The following is a 22953-nucleotide window of genomic DNA, read 5'->3' as shown; positions in this document are numbered from 1 at the left end:
AAAAAGTTGGATGTTATTGACAGTCGTCTAATCCTTCTCTAACAATGCAATCTTAATCTCACACAACTATATAGAAATATAAACACACATAAACTGCTCCCCTTTCTATTGTCTTGGAAATCACATGACACTCAGATGACATATTTAACGACTAAATCTAATAAAATAACCTTGAGTCTTAACTTTATACATTTCAGTAGCCAAAACTCGACAATTGCAAAAATTTAGGGATAATTTGACTAGACTAGCATCTGTTATTGTAATGATGGTTTAAAGTGGAAATGTATTGGGTAATGTAATTCTTAATGGGGATGGGTGAAGCAGGCAACAGGAGGAGTGACTAACTTACCAACGCTCGTCATGAATGTGCATGTATTTGAGATGAAATCATTTAAGAGAACCTGTCCCGTCCGCCAAGTTATCCATCCATATTAAACACACACACACACACACGTAATGGAAAAATTTGTCATCAGACACACAATCATTTGGCCGATTGACTCAACCAACAACGCACGGTACCGATTCTGATTTTGCATTACTCTCAACCTCAAGTTTCGACCAGAAAAGGAGAAAAGAAGAAGAAAAAGAAAGTAAGAAGGGAAACTTGTTAACAAATTGTCTAAAGCATGGGCTGATCAAAGGATAGATATTTGCAGGTTAAAAAACTACTCTCAGGAGTCTGAAATGCAGGTAACGAAAGCATTAGCGTCAGCCCACAGAAGCCTCGGAGAAGACAACATACTTATCCCCCCATAAAAAATAAAAAAAATAAAAAAATCAGTCAAATTCTTGTCCAAAATTGGTATTTCAGCTTCTTTGGCTAAAGACTAATTAGTAAATGCACGTAAGGTTGCCAACGCTACCACACTGTTTCAGACAAAGGTAAAAGCAACGCGTTAAACTCTTAATAGCTTTTCCTCCAGAAGGAAACCCAAAAAAAAAAAAAAACTCGTAACAGCTTCTTCCTTTGCACTGCTATCGTTGCTCTTTATTTCTCTTCTTTTCCCCATTCCTCAAATGCATTCATTCATGTCGAGGTGGTGAAGTTGGCATTCGTGTTAGAGACGCTCACGCTAACGTGTGATTGTCGTGAAACCCAGAAGCTTACAGGGCAAAAAAACTAGTATCATACAGGATTATTATATATAAATAATATTCCTTCCTATATATCGCAGCCGTCTGACAAGGCTTTCGATTTTCTTTCTCATTCTCTCTTCTGGACTTAGCATACTTAACATGATTCAGATTGTGAAAAGATGGTCTCGTCCAGACAGATTGAAGTTCCTTTTCAAGAAACACAACAGTAAGTTCATATGCCATCTCTGCCTTCTACTTTCATTCCAATTTTCAATTAGGAAGAGATGCAATTAATCAAGGTTTCATGAGCATTCAGGAGACGAGAATTGTAATGTTATTTCTCTCTTCATGTTTGCGTCATCTTATTGTATTTAATTCTTTCATTTAACACTACCGAGTTGATTTCTTGGATGGATGATCAGGTAGAAATGGTAAAACGCAAGATGATCGCTTGATGAACAAGTCAAATATTGTCGATGAAGAATACATGGAAGCCTTTAGGACCAATTCTTACATAGAAATTTGCAGCGAAGTTCAAAGCCAGTTGGCAAGAAAAAGTATTGATCGACTGTCCTCGTCTCCCTCTCTTCCACAGCATCTCTCTCAAGGTGTGCTCGAACCGTGCCCACAAACTCCAACGAATGTCAATAAGGGCTCTGCAAACGATCTTCATCAAATTCTATCTGGTTTCTTCAAAATTAGCTCTGAGGCATGCAAAACATGTGAGTTAATCTTGAGAAGCATTCATGAAACTAGGGCTAAGTACGGTACAATGAAAAGGGTGCTTAATCAACTCGAACAAATATCAGATGATGACCAACAAAATGAGTTATACAGGAACCTGGCTTCATTTGCATTACTCAGGAACCCGTTAGCCACTATTACCCAAGCTCAATTTCAACACATTCATGACGACCTCCATTCAGCACTCCAAAGATTCACTTCCAAGATTAAAAGGATTAGAAGGAGAAGAAAATTCATAAGATGTAGCAAGAGGTTTGCTAGAGGTACTCTGATAGCTGCAAGCTGTGCATTGACTATTGCCTTGCCAATACTTGTACTTCATAGCGCAGTAGGCATAGTAGCTGCACCAGCTCTAGTTGCTTGTTCCTTGGGGGCATGTATGAAGCGGATCAAGCAGACTAAAGAATGGCTGGTTCCAGAAACTTCCCTTGAAAGATTTGAAGCTCAACTTGACACTGCTGCTAAAGGGATCTACTTAATCATCAATGACTTTGACACAATGAGTCGGCTTATGACACTGTTACATGATGAAGTTGAACACAGTAAATTCCTAGCGAATTTATGCCTTAGCAGAAGAAGCAATGAGTTACTGAAGGAGGTCATAAGGGAGTTTCAAATAAACGAAACCGGAGTACTAGATGAATTAGAAGAGCTTGAGGAGAATGTATACTTGTGCATCCTCAACATTAACAGATCGAGAAGGTTGCTTGTTGAACAAATGGAAGTAGGCTAATCCTATTATTCTAGACAGGATACATAATGTGGGGGCACCGGGATGCTTTGAAGTATTTTTCTTGTTTGATACATTAGAATGGCAACTCCAGAAGCAGGATGCTAAAGAAGTGCTCAAGTGAATTTCACGGAATAGACATATTGACTTAATGATTTGATCAGCTGAGTCGGCACTAATGTATCACTATATTTTTTTTCCTGGCTTCGTGAGAGAGAGTGTGCAATGTGAAAGGTGATCCCAGGAAATCTTGGATCAATGAGAGTGACTAATCATGCAACTAGTTTAAAGATATTATTAGTTGTCCAAACTCTTGTTTGACTTGAACATATTTGTCTTTAGAACTCTCTCATCTACATTGATATATACATTAGAGAACTGCTTTTTAGTTTTCCTTCTTCTTTTCACTTGTCTGTATATAGGATATTTGGTGGAAATTATCAAACATCTATTCTTTGGTTCAATACATATTTTGTTCTGAGAATATGAGGCTTTGTAGAAATTACAAGGATAAGGATTGCAATTATTTTGTAGAAAGCAATTACGTGCGTCTCAAAAACTGGATTTTAATTATTTCGAAATGCAAAAACTAGAAAGCACAATGGACAAATCAACAAATAATGTACCTAACTGAAGCAAGGCACCTACCAATCCACCTGGAGACATACTAGTCAAGAAATGCCTCTTAACCTCTTATACTCTTCCACACCAACAAAAGAAGCCTCAACTTTACGCCAATCTACTAGCTTTGGCATAAAAATTGCAATATATCCTTCCCTATCTGCCTGCAATGAGGAAAAATGAACGAGGTAAATAGGTATATAAAAATTTGTAAATTCCTAGATCTAGACGCACAAGCAACTACTGTTGCAAATTCATCATTGTGTCAGTGGAAATAAGTCAGGCACCATATGAGATGCCAGAATGCAATAGCAGTACTCCACTGATCAAATACTTGGTGCAGACAGAGGATTTATCACTATTAATTTCTCAGGCAGTTCTATGGGCAGAAGAGCCAAATGGACATAAGATAATACACGTGAATCAAGAATTATATTACTTCCACAACTCTAAACTATGCACTCATGCAAGTCCATACAATCCTGGAAATCATTTCCAATTTAACTAGCATAATCCAAGGTCTGACTAAGCCTGGAATTGTCGCTAAAAACTTTGTGCAACATAAATACAACTCTGACAAGCATCATAAGTTTTTCATCAAAGAAGCACTAGCTTTTTGGCAGATAAAATCTTCACTGGTACAATCAGGGAGGATGAGTAGTTGTTCAGACTTACAAAAATTAATAACTAAACATTAGGATCAAATACCACTTCAGCATGACTTCTTTTAATCTTAAACTGCGTTGGACACAAATAGAACCAAATGCTTCACTTTTGTAAAATCCAAGCCTGTAATTAACTTTATGGAAGAAAAATTTTTGGTGCCATTCCTTTTGAAGATATGATGAGATGAATTGGTACTCATAGATTAGTAGAACTTATGCATGATGCAAATTCACATATGTACAAATCTTTGGGCCATTCTGTGGTGAATATTTTAGAAGCTACAACCAGATAATAGAACTCACCGATGAATTAAGCAAACCAGGTTGCTTCATTAATCTCTCATTTACTTCCAACAGAGACCCTTTGACACAGCATCTGTCACAGAAAGGTATTGTCTTCTTCACTTGAGTATAAAAAGTTATATAGAACACCTGAAGGACCAAAAATGACACAGGAAAAAAGAAACTCTACCTCACAATGTAAGAAGAATCCTTGGTGATTACTTTACATAATGCTGTATTGGACTCAAAATGTTGTGCATTCTGCACAAAAACAGTTTGAAATGATGCTTTTTATAAAATTGAATATCAGAATGCATGAAAACAAGAGCAAAATTTCAAACTTAAGCACCGATGTTCAACAGAAACTATCTCTCAACCATCTCAGAAAATTAGCACTAGTTTTAGATGGCATGCAACTTAGCAACACTCAGATGGTAATCCTGGTTTCCCCTCCCTCATTCAGCAGATCAGTGGACAGTTGTTTATATGGTTATTATTGCAACTCTTAATCAGACCAAGATATCTTTTCTTTCAGCCTCTTACCCAAGTACACACTCTCTTTTAGTCCTTCCATAGTATAAAACCAGATGCAAAGATCAGTAGAACTAGATGTGTTGGACTTATCAATAATGAATTAGGTACAAACAAAATCTCTCTCCCCCTCAGTGTGGATGTATAAAAATTAATGAACTAATTCAATCAAAATATAATTCTGCCTACCTCCTCTAAGTCCATTACTCACTCCAAGTGTTCCCTCCCCCTACCGCATGAGTCTACGACCAAAGCAAGCAGCTTAACAGCGAATGGAAGGACGGCAAAAAGTTCTTTTCCAATTATTTCATCAACTAGGCAACAAATGAAACCACATTAGAAACTATACACACCAAAGCCCAGATATAACAGCATTGCTAACTTGTTACTTAATTCCATTATTTCCTTCTAAGCTTAGAGGAGTCATCACAAATTTGCACAAGATTACCTTTTTCCGCTTTCCTGTAACCTTAATCCCACTTCGATCAGCCTTTCCGACATTGAAATCAACACCTGTAATTCCTCCTTCGTCCTTAAAAGCCACATGAGTTGAAGCTAACCCAACTATGCACAAGCTACTCTTAGAACGGCATGGGAAAAAATTATTAAAAAGCTAATTGAATACAAGCTAAATAGTTTTACCCATCAGCTAAAAAAAAATCATAGTTTTACCCATTAGCATGACGATGAACATACTGATCATGCCCAGGTTTCATAAAATCTGAGACCAGATAAATCAAGGAAAAGAAATTAAAAAAGGAAAACATAGACTCGGAACAAAAAATAAATAAAAAAAAAACCAGTTCAAATTTTCAACCAGGGAAGCCAAAACGGAATAGAAATGTACCTGGGGCATAATATGTGATGAAGTTGGATTGAATTGCAGTTGGTGGAGTGAGAGGAAGGTCTTCTATTTTTGGAACCAATAGTCTCCTTAGCTCCTCGTCTTCTATATCTCCATCAGTACTATCTTCAATTCCTGAGCTTTGGAATGTATTAGGATGAGAAGGAGATTGGAGAATCGAAGTGTTGATGTTATGATCTCGGGATTGGAGGTTGTTGTCGGCGCTCAGCTCCGTCATTGAAATTGGAGGGCGATGAACTTTTTAACGGCCAACTGCTCTTAGGGCGGTAGCTGAAGGACGTTGATGATGCTCTAGCCTATTGGGCAGTGGGCTGTGTTGAGCAAGCCTAGCCTAGCAGGGACTAGTCTAGTCGGAGATAGGTTTGTTTGGATTGCTTCATATTTTTACTCGTGAAGTTGGCTACTTGTGAAGTTGTGATGAATATTGGCATAGTACAACTAATAGATGAACAAGGAGTGTGTTTCCGGAGATTATTTGTCCAAATATATTTGTTTATATCATTATTATAACTTTTAATATATTTTTTTATCTTCTCAATTACCTTTTTATCTCACATATATCACATCACAAAAAGTGTTACAGTAAACATATCTCAAATAATTTACAATCCAAACACAGGGCTCTTGGATGAAATTTCTATCCGGTTATCCAAAAATTTTCTTTTAATTAAAGGTTAACACATTTAAAATTTACCTAAATTACCATATATATATATATACTAATAATTATTACCTTTTCTTGCATTTATATCATTTTTCTATTTAATCTTACTAATCATTTCTTGTATTTATTTACTTTTTCTAATTAATTTTACATTTTAAAAATATGACATTTGAAATATATCTTAACAACTGTACAATGAGCACCCGTTAGACAAACTCTTGATTAAAAATTAATTTTTAGGCAATTAACCACAATAGATAATAGATGAAAGAAGGACTAAGTTATTTACATTGAATTATTTACTTACCCAAATCAATTATTAACAATTGAAGCCATTTTGGATGGAAGACATTTCGGGGTTCAATATTATTTTATATTTATTAATTTTTTTGGATGTGTTGTATTAACAATCCTCAGTAGTATCCTCAGTATATTATTTTATATTTGATGTATTGGTTAGTATAGATTCATAATGAATTTCATCACAATGAAATTGAAATCATGCTTCTTATAAAAAATAAAAAATTTATTGAAGCCGCGTATATATAAACTATTTTATTTCAGATTTAAAGTGTTACCTAAATTGGAGAATTCTACCGTATCTTTTGGATATGATACTCATGAGTATCAATTTATCGTTGGATATGTAAAAAGAGATATCAACTCTTAAATGATTTTAAAAATTTAAATTATTAAATAACGGGGCAAAAGTTTATTGGATTACAATTATAGATATAGGAATCAAAAGCGATGATAGAATTTTCCACCTAAATTATTCCTGACCCGCTCGAGATTTGGACGATAAACAGATAGAACGGTTAATCCTATTTATTATTTAGTAGCACCAGTGTAGTTGAATTCAACAATAGAAGTGGAAACAATTTGCCAATTAGGCTTTCTTAATTATATTGTGAAACAATCGGGAACATTGGAATAAGAATGAAGCCTACGAACTCAGACTGGCCTCGGTTACACATATATGCTCTTCTCGTACCTTTCTTCTTCGGAGACAAATCAATATAAAATTTAAAGAACCCCCGGAAAACAAAGTAAAACGGCGAGTCAAAGATTTGCTGACATGATGAGTCGGCGTTGAAGAAATTACCTAATTAACAACTCTACAATTCAACCTAATCTCTTGTCCACCTCCACTGCTTATGCTACTCATCTTGATCATAGACTTGACAAAGGCTGTATAAAACTCTTCCTGGGAGTTAGCGAACTTTGAGACCAATGTTTTTGTAGTTGTAGCTGTCAATAAGGCTTCATCTGAAGAGAAAATACTCTTGCCTAGAACGAGTAACTTGAAATATATGTTGTCGAACGCGGTTGCCGAGGAATCCAAGGTGGCACCCGCACTCCTGACCTTGTTGTGCATGGGGCAGACATTCCTCAAGCTGGCTGCAAATGATGGTTGCAAGGAGGGATCTACATCATGAGCGGTGCCAAAGTTGTGGATCCTGTTCTGGAAGGATGAGCAATGAGAAAAACCTAGGGTGTGGCCTCCTGCATATCAGTAATCAGATTACTATATGTTTTTTTAAGTAGAGTCATGATTTGAGAATTGCGGGCATCCACGGTTGGATCAGGACTTTGAGAATTAATGGGTAGGCTAATTTTGTGTGTGTTAGTGTTCCTGTAGCTGTAAGGGAAGTTGCCAGTGATCTTAATTAATGAAGAGGACGAACAGGAAAAATTAATTCGGGATTAATTAACCTGAAAGGGCCACTAAATCTTCCAGTGCTAGGCCTCTCTGAAAGAAACTTTGCCGCAATTGAGATATGTTAAAGGTAGGAGCAGGCAGTTGTCGAGTTTCACCGGCCTTCGAAATTCTGCCATCTTTCCTTCCTTTAGGCACATTCCAAGAAGGCCCTCCGGACTACGACATTTAAGCAAATGAGAGTGTAATCAGTGCACCACATCAACATACAGAATATGCAAATGTGAACATTACGGCCCATCAACTTGCCATTTAGTTATACTCGACACTCAACAGGTAGGATTAAGGAAGAAGTTGTATCTGAATTATATTACTACAATTCTTTTCTTTTCTTTTTTAAAACTATCATATGTTTGTGAAACAGCTACTAATCTATTCTCTAAAGAAATGCTGTCAAGAATCAAGCTACACAAGCAGTAAGTAAGTCGGTGGCACTCACTAGTGCAACTGCATCTCTAGCAGCCAAGGCCAGTGTGTCAGCACAAGAGACCACACCAGGGCACTGGGATTCTACTTCTTTTTTAGCAAGGTCAATGACATAGAATGCGTGCAGTGAAATATTTGGAGGTCCGTCTTTTTCAGCCGCGTTCATGGCAGTCGAATTTAGCAGCACAGAACCATCACATCCCTTCAAAAGCAAAGATGAATAAGCAAAATTCCATGAATATTGTTGTAGGCATGACAAAATCAGCAGTAAGGAAAATGAAAGTAACACGATTAAGAAGAGATTACTCTAATAAAGCAGTCATGGAAGTGCATCCGAAGCAGGGCAGCTGGGACCGTCTTGTCATTCATCATGGCTTTCTTCACTACTTTGGTGATGATTGACTCGGCCTTCGGGCATGTATGATCATAGTAATCTGAGCTCAGTGCAGCTGCAAACGGAGAAAGCACCCAAGATAATACCACAACAAAAACTAGCGGAAGCATTCTAAGCCTTAATAATCCTGCCATTGTAGATAGTCTTATTTGGTTTGCTGAAGTTATCTTAGGTAGTATTTGTAGGCGATCGAAGAGGAGAGATTGAAATAAGAATTGAAGGAATTTGAATAAAGGTTTGTTTGTGGATATAGAATAAGACCGTTAAGTGGCAAGTTTGGTGAGCTAGAACCACTGGATGTTTGATAGAGTTGCTGAAGAAATATTCCCACATGAACGCAAAGCCCCATGCAAAATTTTTAATCTTGTACGTCAACTCACGAGCATTTTCCATTTCTGCGTACACTTTCTTTTTCTTCTGTTTTTCCCCCGCGAATAAAACAACGAATGCAATTCCAAATCTGTGAGAAAGCTTCGCGCACGGTGTACTGCATTTGGAGTAGTACATATTAGTTTATAGTAGTAAAAGTTTCTCCTTTTAGTTCTGACTCCTAACCAGAGAAAGACGGTACCAACTTGAAGATTAAGTCCCCTTTGGTGGATTAGGTTGAACAAATAAAGGTGAGTTTCGCAAATCTTAATTGCTTTACTTCCTTTTCTTGGTAGCCGGAGCCCTAACTTTACTTCTTTCCGGTAAATATATACTATTTTCATCCCAACGGTGATCATCATATCCATATGCATCTGATGAAGCAGTCGAGCTTGGAGGTATCTTAACATGTCCAATTTGACTGGCTGCTGCATATGTTCGATGCAACGAAAGCTTCTTCAACAGGAAAAATTCATTGCGACAAACCCTGTAAATGCTGGCTTGATATACTAAACATTAGTATAAAATAATTCCTGAAGACGTGTATCATATGAAAAAGGTCTAGTAAATTCTATTAGCACTGCCTACTTTCAGAATATATTATATCCTTCGATCTGCTAGTCACTACTTTAGGCCCCAAGTAACTAATCCCAGGTGGAGTCAGGTTGAACGAACCCCATAAGAGAGCAAAGTCTCAGCTGACACTACTGTCTCCCCATTCACTCCAACCCGAAACTTTGCTTTAGAGAAACCGAATTGCCACTCAGATCAACCGGTGTTGGTAAAATATAGCACTAAATTGTTTTCGTTAGTAAGGTTTGCAGAATTAAGAAAGCTCCTGCTGGAAACCGGTAATGATGATGGACATACGTTTCGAGGGAAACCTGGGCCGGTCCAACTCATAACTTTATGGGCCTGCTACTGGAACGCTGCAGCGGAATCTGTTGGACAAAGTTGACACCAGCCCAGCATTTTCTTGGACAAATGTACTTACAGAAGACGGAGCCACCGACATAGGACAGCACGTTTTAGTGCTTGAACATATATCATCATATCATTAAAAAAAAAAAATTACAATAATTATTTCAAATAATATTTGAAATAACGCCCTCTCCGAGCGATCCCATTATTATTTTCCGACCAAGCAACTTAATCTTTCTCTTTAAAACCCAATTAATTCATATTTGCGGCTAAGTAGAAGAGGGGAAAGAAAAGTAATTCCAGTAGTAGATGCTCTTTTCCCTTTGCTTGATTTTTTTGCATGTTCCTCCCCCACCATATTCAAATTATATTTCTATTTTATCATCATTTTTGCACTTCCAACTTATGTTGGAGTGGAAAATTTTATTAACACCCACTGCCACGCCAATTTAGGCAACTTAGATCAGTTCAGCAGAACACAAGAACTTGGTTGACCAACACCAAAAAACTTAAAACTTGAAGTGCTATTACAAAATAATAATAATAAATTGAAGTGCGAATGGAAGAAAGTATATATCTTATTAAGTGTTCATATGACAGAGCATATCATCAATCAAGAAAAAAAGTAAAAGGTTCAGTACAGCCTCCTTTTATCAACTTGTGTTTTAGTAACTTGGCAAGTACCTTCAGTCCCCAACCAATGGAGTAGGAAATACTAAAGCGACTTTGACTAGGTACATACATACACGTAGGATATATATACCAGCCATTTTCTGGTGGGCTCGAGTTCATCTCATGGGTTTTCTTCTCATCAATGATCAAACCCAAAAAAACTTCAATTTCCTCCTCCTCAGCTAAATGCTGTTGATGGTGTGTTGTATTTGCGTGAAAAAAAATTGGCGGGCTGCTTCAGTCAAATAGTAAGCACGCCCCTGCCTACCAAAAACCTCCAAAAATATATCTATATATAAAAGAAAAGAAAAAACCCAGAACTCTTTCGTATAGCCCCTCTCTCTTTCTCTTTTTTTTTTGTGGGGGGGGAGAGGTGAAAGATAGGGGAGGGGGTTCCAGGCTTAGTAAAATTGTAACGGGCTGGAAAACGTTTGGCCGAAGTTCCAATTTGATGGGACGATGTTTGGAAACACCTTGGTCTGACCATCAGACGTAGTTACTCTGAAGGACAAGGCTTGGCCATTGAGATAGACGTTGGACTGCCAATTGGCACCCCAGTTCCTAGACATTGCCATCCAATTGGTTCCTGAGCCTTTGATTTGAACCGATGCTACCGATCCAGGTCCACCAACGTTCGATATCAAGACGAGTTCAAAATAATCCCTTCCGTTGATGGTAAATCTAACTCCGCCATGTTTGTTGCAGGGAACTCTGCATCACACATAACGTTACATTTTCTTTCATTACCCCACACTCCACAAGGACAAGGACAAGGAAAAAAGATGAATCATGAAAGAAGAGATTCAGACCTTTGGTACAGCACAGGAACGATTCCACCTCTGTAGATACCGATCTTTTCCCAAGCGGGTTGAGCCATGTCGAAGTGCGGGCGGGGAGGGTTGCACCAGCCTCCGTTGTCGCTTGGAAGATCATAATTAGGAGGGCAGAAGTTGGTTGCCGTGACGGTGATAGATACACCTTTCCTGCACCACCGTGGATCTGCGTTGTAATCGCAGATAATCTTGTAGCATTGGCCGCAGGATGCCCCGTCGTTGAACAATGCAGTGCTCAATGCTGCAGTCCTAGTCCCATAACCAGCGGAATACAAGTTACCGTATCCACAAGCACCCCCTGCACCCGAGCCAGTGTTCCCAGTTAGAAAGTGTCTAGTGTAACTCGGTCGGTACAAAATAAGAGAAGAGATTGCTTCATAACTTACCCATTGTACCAGAAGCGTCGCTACCTCCATAAAATGTTGCATGAGCACTCATCCATCCCGAAGCTGTGAAGGCATTGGCATTATTGGCGAAAAGGCAAGCTAAGAAGAAAGCCAATGCCAGAGTTGCAGAGCATCCCACTTTTTCCATGTTGATCACAACTTACAAGAGAAGAAGGAAGAAGGTTGGGGTGGGATATTCAAGAATGTGTTTGTCTGTATTTAATGGCTAGAGCGGGGAGTTAGATGCGGGTTTAAATAGGACAGAAATCTCTAATGCAACAACCTCACATGGGATTTAGATTTACTGCTGCAAATTGACAGAAACCTTCAATCCCATTTTGTATTTTTCTTTCTTTCTTTCTTTCTTTATATAATACGCGAGGCAAAGTCTGAAGAATTTCTGCACCTCATTCAATAATTCCCATGTTCTGCTCTCTCAAGTCCGTCCACACCCACATGCTTCTCCCAACAGAAGAGCCGTGAATGGATCAAAATCCACAATCCGCCCCCCCAAAATTGCTTCATTTTCATATTCTATTTTTTAACTTGTATCTATATAGTTCAGTAGCCACAGGAACAGAGCGAGGGAAATGAACCCAACATATATATTCAATGCCTTAATAGTATGACGGAATATTTATTTTTTGCTGAAAATGGTCTGATGCAACGCTCACATGGGATTCGTTTGACCTTACGTGATAAAGTTCCCAGCGTTCTCATGTGTGATGCACATGTCTTTGACATTAACTCCTGAGGCTTTATTACTTGTTTATCCAGATGCTTAGGGTGGTGGGGGGAATTCGTCTGTATCATCAACGATCCACATGTATATTTATATCATACCAATATGCTGTTGATGGAATCTACCTCCCCAATCCACATTCCCCGTTCAAATGTAGTTGTTACTGATTCTGGGCTCATTCATCTTTTGGAAACTGTCATTCAAGATCTATAAGTTCGCTCTTCTTTTTTTTTTTTGGGTGGTTCAGAAATGATGTGATTGGCCATGAAGATGACAAGGGGAAGACTACTGATTCCAAGAATTTTTGGTTCATGATTGATAGATACCTTAATCATTGAGATATGGGCCGGAATTAATAGTTGTGTTAAGGACTTTCTCATTTTATCCCCATCTATGAGTTCTGTGGGCAGAAAGTGAATTATTTCGCGTGCAGGCATTATTTCATGCGATTCTAACTACTGCCCCTTACCAGCCCCGCGTGAATGGTCCAGTGGCAGCGCCTCTCACCAGTGAACCTTGAGATCACAAGTTCAAGTCTCCGCTCCGCTGGATTTCTCCGCGCACTTAACGCGTTCGGGCCGGGTTGGGACGCCGAGTCCGGGCTGCAGGGGATTAGTCGGGCCCCGTAAGGATTGACCCGGACATCTCTGTGTCGACAAAAAAAAAAAAAACTACTACCCCTTACCAACACCCCCACCCAAAAAAAATCCCACCAAAAAAATGAAAAAGAAAAAAATTACTCAACTTATTGACCATATTGGCAAAAAAAAAATGTTAAGAGTCCCATCTTGTTGCTAAGGAACTTTCACCAATTTGAGAAGGAAAAGGCAATTATGCCGCAATTGCTCCTTCCATATCAATGTGAAAGGTTATCAGCAACCAATTAAGAAAATGAGGAGCTCGTACACTCCAATTTTCCCTTCACACAACAAGAACAAGGCATAGGCATGTGATGTGATGATTGATAATTTTATTTCAAATTGGTATCACCGTCAAGCATGACTTACAGGCCATATCATTTAGCCAGGAAAGTTTAGATTGACTGAATTTGAGGGCGGGGGACACGGACACAAACAATCCATTAGGTGACAACCAACTATTATCGTACAAGTTCAATGGATGAAGAAATGAAATTGTACAAATTTTTTTTTTTGTTTGATTGGATGGTTTTTAGACATTGGATGGGATGCCATTCCTGCAAAGAAACTACAAATACTCCCTCCATAACCATAAGGTAACTAATTGTGACAATTTAACTTCGCCCTCTGAATTACATACAACACTGTAAAATATTGAGCATTGACTACGAAATTCTAGTTGAACGAATATCGTTTTAAAGCAATCAAAAATTAAAACTAATTAGCATTGACTACGAAATTTTATTTTTTTTCCCCTTTCTATGAAAAGCATTGCCATTGATCGACTACCAACGAAGAACAGCAATGCATGGATTAATGACCACCAAATAACCTAACCTTGAAGAAATATGAATGTCAATCATTATTGGATTATTAAACTGATTACGAGGAAGTTGTAGAATGCTTGAAAGAACCACCACCACCGCATTAATGATTATGGTTTGAGCTTCACTCCATAATTTTGTATTCCTAGATGGGGAAAATTTTCGCTGCCCTTAGTGCCAAGCCAAGCTTTTGAAGAAATTTTATTGATAAAGAATCTGACGGAAACAGATTACGATAGAAATGCATGGGGAGTGCTAAATATTAAGAGAAACCAAACCAAAGAAAAAAAAAAAAAACAACAACTCTTGCCTTGTAAGTTGACTAACTAATTACAAAGGTATTTCTAGGAAGAAATGCAAGTAGCAGATGAATTTTTTAGAGAGTGCTTTGACCTTCCTCTCGGGTTTGAGTTGGGAAAATGGGTCCTGGGGCGGCGAGTCTAGAAAAGTGAAAGCAATTCGTATACAGTTAATACTAATATATATACTTATATTTGTTTATTTCCCCCGGCCACTTAGGTACTGTATGTTTGTACGATTTTCTACTTGTTTTTAGGTCAACAAGGTACAAAGTTAGCTTTGTTATCAAGTACTCAAGAAACTGATCTAATAGGAAGAGATCTAAATGTGTTTGAGAGAGAGAGTTTTACTTCTTTTCCTTTAAATATCCCCTTAAACCCTCAAACAACGTGATAAATATCCGCTTTAAAAGTAATCAAATTTAAAACCTCTCACTTGCACTCCGTCCCCTTGAATCACGCAATCCATCTCTCCTCCGAGGAACCAAGGTTCTTGTGTCATCATTTGTTGTTTTGGAAAATTATCATTCTACTTTTACACTTCTGTCAATATAGTAAAATGAAGTTGAAATTTGCTCTGTAAGCAAGCGTTAGCATATTATTCTTCCAAAATACAATTACATAATGTACACTACGAACCAACCCAAGGTGCAGAAAGGAAATTTATGGTGTGTTAATTATCTTCTGACTAAATAATTACATTTCAGAAAATAACAGATTTTTTTACGCCCAAAATCAAATTCCTGGATAAAAAAAAAAAGGAGTAAAAGAAAGATAATCTATTTAGCATTTTGACTATCCAGGCCCCTCCTCCACGTACACAGTCAATTCAATGGATCCGAGTCCATCCACAGGATTGCACACAAAAAGTTCCATTTAATCTTCCAGACCCAAAATCCCATGCCCAGAAGAAGGCCCAACTGTCAAGCGGGAGGAAAGATCAGCTAACCCATCCCGACACCAAATCCAATTCCACAAAGGCCCCCGGCAAAGGAAATATTCTAAATCAGACTACAGTTTCATATAAAATCCTGGGGTTAGTACTGGCAATGAATGAATCCGATGTCCGTGGCAAAACATTAAACATAGAGACGGGATAGCCGACTTAACGTAATTTTGCAGAACACGAACTCCACCATGCACCAGAAAGAAAATTGACTCGTCCATCTTCCTGCTGACTAGAAAACCAATATGTATTCATTGTGCTGGAGCGAAATCCATTAAAGAAGAACTGATTGTAAGAGGCAGAGGAAATATTTCTTATTTCTTGATGGAAGACTGCATCTACAGTACACACGGAAAACAAATGGAGAAGACATAACAGCCAGGGATTGGGGCCTTTCCACTAGATTCTGTCCAGTTCAATCTAGTTGTTGTAATTGTTATAATGTCTAGTATAAAATCTTATAATTTTGATGTAGCTGTGGATTAGTCGTGTGAGTTGACATGATTCACATTTACACCAAAATTGTAACATTTTACACTAAATATCATACAATTTCACAACTGGACAGAATTGGACAAAATTTTAACTGGAGAAGCCCCTGATCCTAACAGCTAGAAGGCCTCTACCAACTTAACTAGAAATAAATTAATACAAGATTATGTCTATTTTTTAAAGACATTCGAGGCAGATGAATGCACTTCAGCTCCATCTCAAGGGATATTAAGTTTTCCACAATCAAAATCAGCCATCCTCAACACAGTGGCACCAGTATATTTTGAGAAGAACCTATCTCTGAAGAAGCGAATCAACTTGTTCTCACTCTCTTGAATCAAGCCAACCATATAGGCAGTCGATATAAGACTAAAGCTTCTCCATCTCCTCTCTTTCGCATAGTTCTCTAGGCCCTTGTTGAATGCTGCAATTTTAACGTCGACGTCATCTCTTTTCTCTTCAAATTTTCTACTCATCATCCCTGGAAAAGATTCTCCGATGCACCTGGCAAGGATACTACAGTCTTCCAATGCTGAAGAACCACCCTGTCCAAGATCTGGGGTCATCGGATGAAGCGCATCACCAACCAAACAAATGCTGCTTTTTGCAAAGTCCCTTATCAAAATATCCCATGGTAGTCTCATTTTTAGCTCAGCACAGGAGATTGATTCGAGCTTAGTTCTTTCGACAATGCCAGACACTTCCTTTGGAACGTTGGCTGTCTTGCTTAATACAAATTCCTTTAATAGAACAGGATTGTCTGACATATTTTCATACCCTGCCATTAAATTTCAAAACGTAAGCAAAAACCATAATGGAGCTATCATGAACTAGATGGGAGATGCAGAACCTGCAAAGTCCTTATAAATCTCTAGCACATTTAAGAAAAATTAGGCTGACATTGCATGATGTTTAAATAGGTGGTGTTACAGGTTTTTAGGATGCCAGAGTTGCTTACCAGTTGCAGTGGATGGTTTAAAAGTGCAAAACCAATATATGCTTTTGTCATCACAGGGAGCAAATCCAAAGCGAACACCACCTCCAAAATACATATAGAGCTGTGGCTTAAAACCATGGGCAGCCGGAAACTCTACATATCCCCTAATTGCTGATCGCCCAACTCCGATCGGTTTCTTAAAACCTAAGCACTTTGCCACAACTGAATTGACTCCATCGCAGCCAATCAAGACCTAAAAGCAGAAGCATTGTTTAGATCATGATATCCAGAAAATCTTTTGATGATTCAGAAGATAGCTTAACATTTAAAAAATATCACTATCAGGTGATAAAAATCAAATACGCCACCAGCTTAGACATCTATTTTGATGAGGTGCAAAGACAGAATGCTCCCTCCGTGCGAGTAACATGACATTTACCTTAGCCCGGATCACACAGCCATCAGCCAGGTGCACCAACTTTAAATGTCCTGATTTCTCAATTGAAACAACCTTGGAAGAATACCTGATAGTTCCTTCCGGCAGCTCTTTTGCTAAGGTTTCTAGTAAGTCTTTTCTTCTGACACATCGGGCTTCATAATTTCCACTGCATCAAGGCATAAAGCATCCTTAGACAACTAAATTATACCTTTTGAAAGGAAAATCAAGGGATCAAATTTTTTGTCTGAGTTCGTGCACCATCACGACATAACTGAGTAACAAAAAAAAAAAAAGTTTCAAACTGTCCAAATTTGACTGAAATTGACTTGAGAAACATAAATTTCAAGCCATTGCCAAACATTACTGGGCTTGGATACAACAAACCATCGCAGATAAGGCTGGAATTAGATTTATGTTTAGCAAAAAGTAGTATGGGACCTATGAACTTTTCCATTAATTTACCTGTTTAGCTTACTCTTACACCAGTAACAACTAAAAAATAACTGCCATAGTTCAAAATGAAGTGGTGCTATCTTACTCTACTTGCATAAACATGCATTAAAAAGAAGTTGCAATGTTGTTCAAGGATAACTCACTATGTACTTTCTTGAAGTATAAGCTCTTCGGTTGGCAGGCCTGTATTTACATCAGCTGTTTGAAACCTGAGATTATAATTAACATGCGGGTCTTGAATTTTGTGATTGATTCCGAAAATTAATCATGTAAGGCAGCCAAAGAAGTCCAACAATACAAGCAATGATTATCTCACCCACGGAATGGCAGAGAACACTGTCTAAGGTGATCTCCAACACCCAGAGCGTCCAGTGACCTCCACGCGTTGGTCCACAGCATAAGAGCAAATCCTGTCGATCTCAAACTCTCTGATGATTCCAAAACTAAGCTGTGCAGTCCATACCTGAAGCAAGGTATAGAAAAACAAAAACAAAAAAAAATTCAAAGGAAGTTCTGCTGTAGAACCAGCCACTCTATGGCCTATGATTGCATCAGAATTGATAATTTCTATAACTTGTGAGACGTTAACAAACAGTGAGAGAGTTTTGTTACCTGAGCAGGCCTAAAGATGCAGCGAGGCCGGAAATCCCAGCACCAACTATCACAATATCCTCATCTATCTCCATTTCAGGTTGAAGAAAAGCTTAACCAAGAAAAGAAAAACCAAAAAGCTTAGCGATTGCGAATGATGAAATGTGGCAAGGGTGAGGAAGGATGTCGGACGAATCAGGTAGACTGGCGGTATATATATATATATATATATATATATATATGTATATGCAGGGCTGAGAAACTATTTAATGATTGAATTAGAAGTAGAGCTGTAAACGAGCCAAATCGAACCGAGTATCCATGTTTGAGCTCTGTTCGATAAGCGATTCAACAACGTTCATGTTCGTTCGTTAATTTTCGAACTCCAAACCTGTGTTCGTGTTCGACTCGTTAAGCAAAATTCATGTTCGAATTCGAGTTCGTGTTCGGCTTGTTTAACATAAACAAGCCGTTCGCGAACATGTTCGAAATACTCAAATTCAAATTTTTTAAGTCTTAAATATGCCATAACATCATTAATTATTCAAAAAAATAATTAAAGTATTAAGTAACTAAATTTTATTATTCATTAACTATATAACTAATATTAACATAAAAATAACAAATAAAACCCTCCAAATATAAAAGTCCAGCCATAAAATTAACCCTAAAATTTGTCAAATGATAATTATGTCAATGTTTCGCGAACGTTCGTTAAAACTCGCGAACATGCTCGTGTTCTCTCGATTATTAATCGAACAAAAATATTCGTTCGAACTCGATTCGTTTAAGATTTCGAACGAGTCTTTCACGAACACGAACGTGTCGAAACGAACCGAGCTACCAAACAGTTCGATTCGTTTAACAGCTCTAATTAGAAGACAGGATGGGACATGGAAAAAATCGACTGCAGGGTGACATCACGAAGTACGGCAAACATTTACCCGGAAATAATTCAAGAGCTTTTGACAGGAAGAGGAAGGTAGAAACTGAGCGGCCAAATGCAAAATGAACTTGCACGCCGCAGCTCAGCCGCCATCTCGGAGAGAGAACGCAAGGAAGCACCTTGACTTGAGTTGCTTACCGTCCCTTCGGGTGTCAGAAGAGTAAAGGGCTAACTTATACAGTATGGTATGGGATACCTTTATGGTGGGAACGGGTTGACCGTGCCTATGGTAGGAAGGCCTCCAGAGGCCGACACGTGTTGCAGGTGGATAGATTGCAGACGGAGACGTTTAGCCGTGGAATCGCGCGTGGAGATGCAACGTTAACATGTTGTCCGCTGCTGCAAGTTAACAGCAGAGGTTCGTACAGCCGTTTGCGTTTTCCAACGCAGTTTGGTGGGCCGGGGCAGTGTAATTGCAACTCAGAACCACTGCTCATTTATACATTTGCAAATCTACCCGTTAGCAAGGGGAAAATGCTGCCAAGGCCCTGGGCAAAAAATTATGCGTAAAGAACGAACCGAAGTTTGAACAAATAATAAATGTAAACCGCGCATGCGAGCGGGATAATAACTTGGAAGAAGGAAAAGCAGAGGAGAGGTATCCGTACTACTCCCTCCATCGTACTTTGATAGTCCAATTTTGCTCTTGCGTCTGTCCCAAATTCTAGTACATTTTTCAATTGAATTGAAAATTTTAGTTGTATTTAAATTTTCGTAAAATAGCCTTATTAAATGTAAGTTGTTGTTACTATATACCCACTTTATATAATGAGAGTTGATTCTTTTTTTACCATTAATTGAAGTTTCCATAAAGTTGTAATGTAATTAATGTGATGGTATTTTAGGAAAAAAGTTACTTAAATTGATTGTTCGAACAAAATTAACTGCTTTTTCTTAGACCGTGCGAAAAACAAATTTGAAGAGTAAATGTGGGACGAAGGGTGTAGTTTCGAGACAACGGCTCCAAACACTACCTTTATGGTAGGAAACCTTTGAGCAATCGTAACGTAGGCAGACCCGTAACAGGTGTATTTGTAAAATGAGGAGTTGACGGTCTGTTATCTTGCAGTGGTAACACCCGTGCAGATAAACAAAACAAGACGTATGCGGATGCAGGCCTTTTTCCCCTCCAATTGCTGCGTTTAATGTGCAGTGTTTCCCCACTGCTTTAATACATTTTTAAAAATTGTGAAACTATAGTTTTGTAATAAAATTAATAATAACATACCAACAACAAATACCCATGACATAAATATACTAAGCAATTACAAAAATATTTATGATTATGCACATGTAGTTTAGAATTTGCTCCCAAACACCGTGGAACTAAATTTTTCATTAAATTTGAAGACAGTACGGAAAAAAGACTGATTAATGAAAATACGATGTTAAAAAATTTTGAATTCACCGTCACAAAACATGAATTGGTGGGCAATACCAAAAAGCAGGGTACTTTAATCATATAATGAAGCAAAGTCATAAATTTGAAGGCAAAGTTTTCATTAATAAAAATGCCAGCTCTTCACCACTTTGTTATCAGGCGTCCGATGTATGAGGAAAGTGGCAATAATTAATGTGGTAATTTATTCGGTTTATATAAGTTTTAAAATTCTTTTTGAATTTCGACAAAAAAAGAAATGAAAAATGTGTAAGACAAAGCACAAAAGTCAATTTGATTGGTGTGTTAGGGGAAATAATAGCAGATATGTAATGTACCTGTATTTGACGTTCAAAATACTGCAGTGATGTTTGTGAAAAACACCGTAAAAAACATGTAATTAAAATGGAACCAATTTTGATTATTTAAAATACCCAATATGTGAATGTGTTTTAATTGATATCCATTGATATGCTAAAGCATCGTTATCCCACGAAATACCAGCACCTTAACACCCATTTTTTCCATAAACAAATTTATTGATGACAAAAAATAAAACTATACCCATTTTTCAATAAATGGGTATTTCTCAGTGTATTATTGGAAAACGGTTTTATTTCTATTTTATCCAATAAATAAATTTATTTATGGGAAAATGGATAGTATGTTGTTGTAATAGATAAAGCTATAAAGAGGTGGGGTTGTATTCGAAAACAAGTACATTAAAATTTAATCGGGTTAAAGAAGTTGTATTCGGAATAATGGGTTTTAAAGAGATGAATAATTTGATGAAAAAATGATACTTTACGATATCAATGAATAACAGTTGAAACACATTCACAGACTTGGTATTTCAAATCACAGTATTCATTATTTAAAATACCAAATTTGGGAAAGTATTTGAACTGTTATCCAATGGTTTCGTAAAATAATATTTTTGGTGAAATAGCAGTTCTTGAACAGCTCTTTTGCCACAAACAAAATAATGTATCGGAATAAAAAAATCCGTCATCCAATAAAACACTAGCTCTTTATGGCTTTTATGTATTACAAGAACAGAGTACCCATTTTCCCATAAAACAGCAGCTTTTTATGGCTTTTATCTATTACAAGAACAGAGTACTTTTTTTTTTACATAAAAAAAGTTATTTAATGGATGAAATAAAAAAAACCCATTTTGTAAGACAAAGCACAAAAGTCAATTTGATTGGTGTGTTAGGGGAAAGAATATCAGATATGTAATGTACCTGTATTTGACGTTCAAAATACTGCAGTGATGTTTGTGAAAAACACCGTAAAAAAACATGTAATTAAAATGGAACCAATTTTGATTATTTAAAATACCCAATATGTGAATGTGTTTTAACTGATATCCATTGATATGCTAAGGCATCGTTATCCCACGAAATACCAGCACCTTAACACCCATTTTTTTCATAAACAAATTTATTGATTACATAAAATAAAACTATACCAATTTTCCAATAAATGGGTATTTCAAAGAAATACCCAGTGTATTATTGGAAAACGGTTTTATTTCTATTTTATCCAATAAATAAATTTGTTTATGGGAAAATGGATAGTATGTTGTTGTAATAGATAAAGCCATAAAGAGGTGGGGTTGTATTCGAAAACAAGTACATTAAAATTTAATCGGGTTAAAGAAGTTGTATTCGGAATAATGGGTTTTAAAGAGATGAAATTTGATGAAAAAATGATACTTTACGATATCAATGTACATTTATATAAATGTGTAATATATTATATATTATATTATCTAATATTTATGCAAATATATTATAAATATACTACAAATATACTACAAATAAAATAAAAAATTTGTAATCTGTATGTATAAATATATAATATTACAAATGTATAAAATATATAATACACATTAATATTGAATTTAATTTATGCATAATATACATATTAATATATATTATGAAACAAAATTTAGTAAATATATTTATTAATTTATATATAAATAAATGTATTTATATAAATATATATTATTTATTTCAATTCATATAATATATATAATATTATACATAATTGAACTAAATATATTCACATTGATATAATATATATAATATACATAATTGAAATATACCTATTCAAATACATCATTGAAATATACAAATTGAAATATATTAAAATATAATTCAAATATACATATTAAAATACATAATTCAAATTTAGAAATTGAAATATACTTACTACAATTCACAAAATTTATTGCACGAATGCCGTAAATACAGGGTGTTTTATTGCAAACCTGATTAAAATTTTGTTCCCGTCAACAAAATTTTCCACCCCTACAACGGGTACTCAGTTCTTATAAGCTATAAACAGTTACTGTTTT

General features: G+C 36.8%; 5 protein-coding genes across 8 annotated transcripts; 1 reads left to right on the top strand and 4 right to left on the bottom strand.

Annotated features, from left to right (window-relative positions):
- Window positions 1–1231: 1231 nt before the first annotated feature.
- LOC113748721 (UPF0496 protein At1g20180-like) lies at window positions 1232–3164 on the top strand. The gene is made up of 2 exons (XM_027292261.1): window positions 1232–1306; window positions 1503–3164. The coding sequence occupies exons 1-2, from the start codon at window positions 1240–1242 to the stop codon at window positions 2555–2557; spliced, it is 1122 nt and encodes a 373-aa protein (XP_027148062.1). The 5' UTR covers window positions 1232–1239; the 3' UTR covers window positions 2558–3164.
- Window positions 1651–5841, bottom strand: LOC113748722 (protein Simiate). Of its 4 annotated transcripts, none has more exons than XM_027292265.1 (7): window positions 5501–5841; window positions 5326–5374; window positions 5102–5228; window positions 4313–4383; window positions 4144–4216; window positions 3203–3339; window positions 1651–1736 (listed from the first exon to the last, which is right to left on the bottom strand). In XM_027292265.1, the coding sequence occupies exons 1-6, from the start codon at window positions 5733–5735 to the stop codon at window positions 3226–3228; spliced, it is 669 nt and encodes a 222-aa protein (XP_027148066.1). In that variant the 5' UTR covers window positions 5736–5841; the 3' UTR covers window positions 1651–1736; window positions 3203–3225. The 4 variants fall into 4 exon arrangements, with proteins under 4 accessions (XP_027148066.1, XP_027148064.1, XP_027148067.1 ...); XM_027292263.1 differs by having other exon boundaries at window positions 1698–1784; XM_027292266.1 differs by having other exon boundaries at window positions 1701–1784; window positions 3181–3339.
- A 1446-nt stretch (window positions 5842–7287) lies between these two features.
- LOC113749167 (peroxidase 64-like) lies at window positions 7288–8856 on the bottom strand. The gene is made up of 4 exons (XM_027292839.1): window positions 8635–8856; window positions 8342–8530; window positions 7899–8061; window positions 7288–7688 (listed from the first exon to the last, which is right to left on the bottom strand). The coding sequence occupies exons 1-4, from the start codon at window positions 8854–8856 to the stop codon at window positions 7288–7290; spliced, it is 975 nt and encodes a 324-aa protein (XP_027148640.1).
- A 2010-nt stretch (window positions 8857–10866) lies between these two features.
- LOC113748782 (expansin-A11-like) lies at window positions 10867–12099 on the bottom strand. The gene is made up of 3 exons (XM_027292331.1): window positions 11904–12099; window positions 11494–11815; window positions 10867–11395 (listed from the first exon to the last, which is right to left on the bottom strand). The coding sequence occupies exons 1-3, from the start codon at window positions 12049–12051 to the stop codon at window positions 11086–11088; spliced, it is 780 nt and encodes a 259-aa protein (XP_027148132.1). The 5' UTR covers window positions 12052–12099; the 3' UTR covers window positions 10867–11085.
- A 3749-nt stretch (window positions 12100–15848) lies between these two features.
- LOC113748781 (monooxygenase 2-like) lies at window positions 15849–18359 on the bottom strand. Its single transcript, XM_027292329.1, has 6 exons — window positions 18286–18359; window positions 17990–18136; window positions 17817–17882; window positions 17221–17386; window positions 16803–17034; window positions 15849–16622 (listed from the first exon to the last, which is right to left on the bottom strand). The coding sequence occupies exons 1-6, from the start codon at window positions 18357–18359 to the stop codon at window positions 16063–16065; spliced, it is 1245 nt and encodes a 414-aa protein (XP_027148130.1). The 3' UTR covers window positions 15849–16062.
- Window positions 18360–22953: the final 4594 nt, after the last annotated feature.

This window comes from Coffea eugenioides, chromosome 10 (assembly GCF_003713205.1).
Source record: "Coffea eugenioides isolate CCC68of chromosome 10, Ceug_1.0, whole genome shotgun sequence".
NCBI classification, from domain to species: Eukaryota; Viridiplantae; Streptophyta; class Magnoliopsida; order Gentianales; family Rubiaceae; genus Coffea; species Coffea eugenioides.
This window is presented reverse-complemented; position numbering and strand designations above follow the sequence as displayed.